Source organism: Frankliniella occidentalis, unplaced genomic scaffold (assembly GCF_000697945.3).
Source record: "Frankliniella occidentalis isolate FOCC.00 unplaced genomic scaffold, Focc_3.1 Scaffold10, whole genome shotgun sequence".
Lineage (NCBI taxonomy): Eukaryota > Metazoa > Arthropoda > Insecta > Thysanoptera > Thripidae > Frankliniella > Frankliniella occidentalis.
In genome coordinates, this window is record NW_026267140.1 from 2955082 (window position 1) to 2959735 (window position 4654).

The following is a 4654-nucleotide window of genomic DNA, read 5'->3' on the forward strand; positions in this document are numbered from 1 at the left end:
AGTAAGCCCCAGTTCTGCCCAACTACCAGATTTATTTCCATGGGGTTTTGAGGTCTGCGGTCGTATCAACCCTCCTCGTTTGGAGGATAATAGGCCCCGTACAGTAACCCTCAGCAGCAGCAAGGACTCTTCAAATGTGATTGACCGTGCTGAAGCAGACAGTGCTGGGCTTTACTGCTTCCACCTGAAGCCAGGGACATATTATGCTAGTGTACAGATGTCGCAGGAAGAAAAGGCAAAGGGATTACAGTAGGTTCTTCCGCTAAAATGTACTTTGGCATATTTCTGAAATACCCATTATTACTGTTACCATTCATTCATGAGTTGCCTGTTTTTTCATTCCCCAGATATGCCCCATTGGTTCGTGAAGTGAAAGTAGTGAATCAGCCAGTTAATGTAGGGAATGACTTCTCACAATTGAAAGCACGAGTTCATGGGAAGGTTTCCTGCCTTCAACGTTGTTCAGATATCAGCATTCGACTCTTGCCGCTTTCTCCTGGTGTTGAAGAAGTTACCATCAGGTTAAAAGGTTAATATCTATCTGTCTTAAAATATTTTTCATTCCTAAGTTCTGCAAATCAGTCAAACAACTGAGGTTGCAGCACTATGCTATACTGTAGCAAGATAATTTTGTGAAATGTTGTTTGGTTTACTATTGGCAAAATTTCGAAGAAATTTTAAGAGAGAATAGATTTTTTTGCCTATGGTAGAAAATGCAGTGGTTGTGTTGCCTAAGCCCTATGCTGGAATGCATTCAAATTGATATGTAATCAGTTTACCAGAGTTTATTGTCACACTCAAAAATTATTTATAATCTCAAAATTGAACCACACTTAATGCTAAATTTTAAGTTCCATTTTAGACTAAAATGATATTGATTGTTGATGTAATTATTTTCTATTTTCAGATGACAATACATATGAAATAAATGAAGTCCTGCTAGGTAACTATCACGTTAAGGTCATCCGAGATGACTGGTGCTGGGGAGCAAGTCAATATGAAATCGAAGTTTCAACTGCTGAAGTGGCTGTTCCTGTGTTCAAACATGTTGGATATGCTACCATTGTGCAAACATCACATAACGCCTCTGTATGTTTGTTGGCAGGAAAATGTACCTATCTAAGTATGATTTACCTAATGCCCTTCAAACCTGGCTCATTGAGGTGTCTGCCTTTTCCAGATTAATTATGAACTAGTCACAGAAACTCCTAATCAGATCAAGAAGACTTTACCTATGCGGAAGGGAATATCCCGGTTGTGTGTACCGAGTGCTGGCACTTATCGAATTCAAGCTGTAGGTTGCCACAAGTTTGCAGAACCATCTACAGTTATGTGGAATACCAAAGACCCTGCCAAAGCTATTGCATTTACTGCCATTGGACACACTATCACTGGTTTTGTTGAATCTATTAAACAAGTTGATGATTTGATAGTCCGCATTGAAAAAGACAATGGCTCTCTGGTTGAACTGTAATTATTCCTTCCATGGCTTGAGGTATGCATGTAGGATTTAACAAAATTTCTAAAATATGTATGTATTTAAACCACAGACAGGGACCTCTGAAGCCCAAGCAAAGTGATGGGAAGTGGCAGTATGAGATTTCTATCATGGCCCTTGAGAATGAGGATTACAAGATCATTCCCCAGTCAGCTGTAATGCTTTTCAAACCAGAGGAGATTACAATGACCCGCTATTTGGAATGCGCCCAAGGTGTGTTCAGTATAGAAGCATTTTTAGGACAGATCATTTCTGGAGAGGTAATGTTTTTTATTTTTCCAAATATTTTTAGAATTGACATAATGTATAAGTCCTCTACTCTAAACTGGGTTTTAACTACTTACAGATTACCCCAGCCTTGGGTGGTGTTGCGATTACTGTCATGGAGGATCAGTCATTGGAAGATCCAAAGATAATTGCTCAGACTGAGACAGACTCTAAAGGCCAGTATCGTATTGGACCACTACAACCCGGTGTTAAATACAGGTAATGTGCCTTTTTGAACCGTGTTACCCATCATTGATCAATATATTTCTGATTTGTGTTTCTATTATTTCAGTGTGCTAGCTGAAAAGGAAGGCTATGTAATGACTGGACCTGATGCAAGAAACAAAATTACTGCACGTAAACTGGCTGAAATTGCTGCAGTTGTGACTGATAGAGCTGATGGTGCGCCCTTGCAGGGCGTTCTGCTGTCTGTATCTGGGGGTGCTTACAGACGCAACAGTCTCACGGGTCCAGACGGGCAGCTGTCCTTCAAATCGCTTAGCCCTGGGGAGTATTACCTCAGGCCCCTGCTCAAAGAGTACCGCTTTGAACCGCCTGCCCTTCAGTTTGAAGTCAAGGAGGGTGATACAGTCAATGTGAAGCTTGAGTAAATACCTGTTCTCCATGTGCTTGTGTTTTCCCAATTATGAAAACAAATATTACATTGTAATAATGATTATTGTTACAGGGGAGACAGAGTTGCCTGGAGCGCTTATGGGACAGTGACGTCCCTGAGCAAGGAACCTGAGGCAGGAGTTTTGGTTGAGGCTGTCGGAGTCGACCGTGAGAGGCACAATTGTGCTCAGCTGCAGGAAGAGGCTGTCACAGAAATAACTGGACAGTTCCGCATCAAAGGACTTCAACCCCAGGTAATGTAGTGTTTCAGCTCTTGAAATCTCAATCACTCTTGGAATAAATATCTTTATGATTCACACCTGTCATTTCTGTTTGATTTAATTTGCAGTGCAATTACATTGTACGGGTAAAGCCTACAGCAGAGGCCAACAAACACATATATCGTGCCACCCCTGACAGCATCCCATTACAGGTTTGTGATCACATTTAGAATTCGCACTGCCAATCATGTTGGGTTGAAATTCACCCCTGGCTATCCCGCCGTTGTTCACAGGCCGTGGAGAGTGATGTCAAGAACCTGAGGCTGATCGCGTTTAGGCCCATCGCCAAGACGGAGGTGGTGGCTGTGGTGCGGTCCGGGGTCGACACGGTGGAGCAGCTGCGCAGCGTCAAGCTCCGCCTGTGCCGCGAGGAGACGCCAGACCACCCCATTCACGTGGTGCGCCTAGACAGTATCGTGGGCACTCAGGGAGGCAGAGTCCACGAGTACTACCCGGCCGGAGTCATGGTGCATTTCCCGCTCATTCCATCAGACGGTCGTGGCTACGTTCTGCAGCTCGAGTCGTCGCTGTCCCCCTCGGCTTACGATTACTCCAACCAGGCCGTTCACTTCCGGACCAACGTCTCGTTCCACTACGTGCCCTTCTCTTTCGAGCCCATCCCACGCTTTGTCGACCAAGACATGAACCAGGGCTCGATCTTCCTCCTGCCACTTGTCCTGATCGCTCTCTTCTCGTACTTTGGGAGGGACCACATAGCCCCCAGCTTGAAGCGTCTGTCTCAGGCTGGGCTCCTGAGGAGGCTGGCTGGTGAAGGCCCGGTGGTGAGCGAGCGACCGAACTCTCGCGAGAAAACGGCGTCAAGAGACAATAAGAGCCCGCGCGAACAAGACAATTCCCCCGACAGCTCTGATGGAGCGACAGTTGAACAAATCGGAAAAAAGAAGAAACCAAGGAGGACGTAGTGTGTCTTCATTAGTCGATTCACCGTCAAATACAACAGATCTCAGTTTCTTTTCCCTTCAACGAAGTATCGCTTCTATATTCCTTTCAATGAAAACAATTTCCATGTAAATAATTGACTGATTTGTGTTCCCTAGAGTCTGTAATGTATCATTCAATGTCGTGAAGTTTTACTATGTAAAACTAAGTATAATTACATCTACAACCGTTGAAAATTCTGGTTTCCTTGGCCCTTTATTCCTCGACTTCTCTTCTAATTTTTCTCAGAGGTAGCCTGCCTTGGGTAGGCCACCTGTCCATATTTTCAAGAGATCCCTCTTAAAATTCAAGTATCTGTGGACAGGGGGGGATCTCGTGGAGTTCTGTGTCTGACGGCGTAGTGGTTCCCGTCGAAGGTGGCAAATGATTCGGCTTTGGGCCGGGGTTCGACTCACGGCGAAAGCATGGAGATGCGCATTGCGCAGTCTGTTCTGCGCATGTCAGATCCACCAATGTGAGCACTTTCATCTCAATTACACCTTAGGCCGTGGGAATTCCCTGGTGCCTGGCACCTTGCTGTGGTGGCGGGTGTACTAATAAGACAGGTGAATCTGGCTTTAAAGGAGCTCCATTACCTGTGCTGGGTCAGTCAAGTCAACAGTCTCACGAACCCCGGGATTATATTCTGACCACTATGGTTCGGCTGATCCCTTTACGAACTCGTCGAAGTCGTCCTGCGGTGGGATGGGGAAAGTACTCCCCCATTTTTATTGTTTTATTTTTGTCCGGGTGAGGGAAGAAGGGCGTGAGCAAGTACGACGCCGAGCGGACTCATTTCCACAGTCGGTTCTGATAAAAGCTGCCAGTGGCCGTGTCGGTTGTAGCTACAACTGTGTCGCTACAAACAGGGACGTGTGTATTGATTGCCTACCCTCCAGGCGCCCTCAGCCACAACTTGCCCAGGTGTTCCCCACGCAGTACGCGCGAGTCGGTGGCCACGTCCCTGTTTGTAGCGACACAGTCGTAGCTACAACCGATATTTCAAAAACACTGACGTACGTACGTGCGTACGTCCGTGCGTACTTACGCGCTG

General features: G+C 45.7%; 1 protein-coding gene across 1 annotated transcript in view; it reads left to right on the top strand.

The window, feature by feature from the left end:
* LOC113212575 (nodal modulator 1) overlaps positions 1-3797 on the top strand; it is a gene marked incomplete in the record, with an annotated part of 27322 nt that extends 23525 nt beyond the window's left edge. The window contains 10 exon segments of the mRNA XM_052277538.1: positions 1-249; positions 348-529; positions 908-1089; positions 1181-1470; positions 1551-1758; positions 1845-1984; positions 2058-2372; positions 2454-2634; positions 2730-2813; positions 2895-3797. Of these exon segments, the coding sequence (XP_052133498.1) occupies positions 1-249; positions 348-529; positions 908-1089; positions 1181-1470; positions 1551-1758; positions 1845-1984; positions 2058-2372; positions 2454-2634; positions 2730-2813; positions 2895-3584 (2521 nt within the window).
* Between the last annotated feature and the right edge of the window lie 857 nt (positions 3798-4654).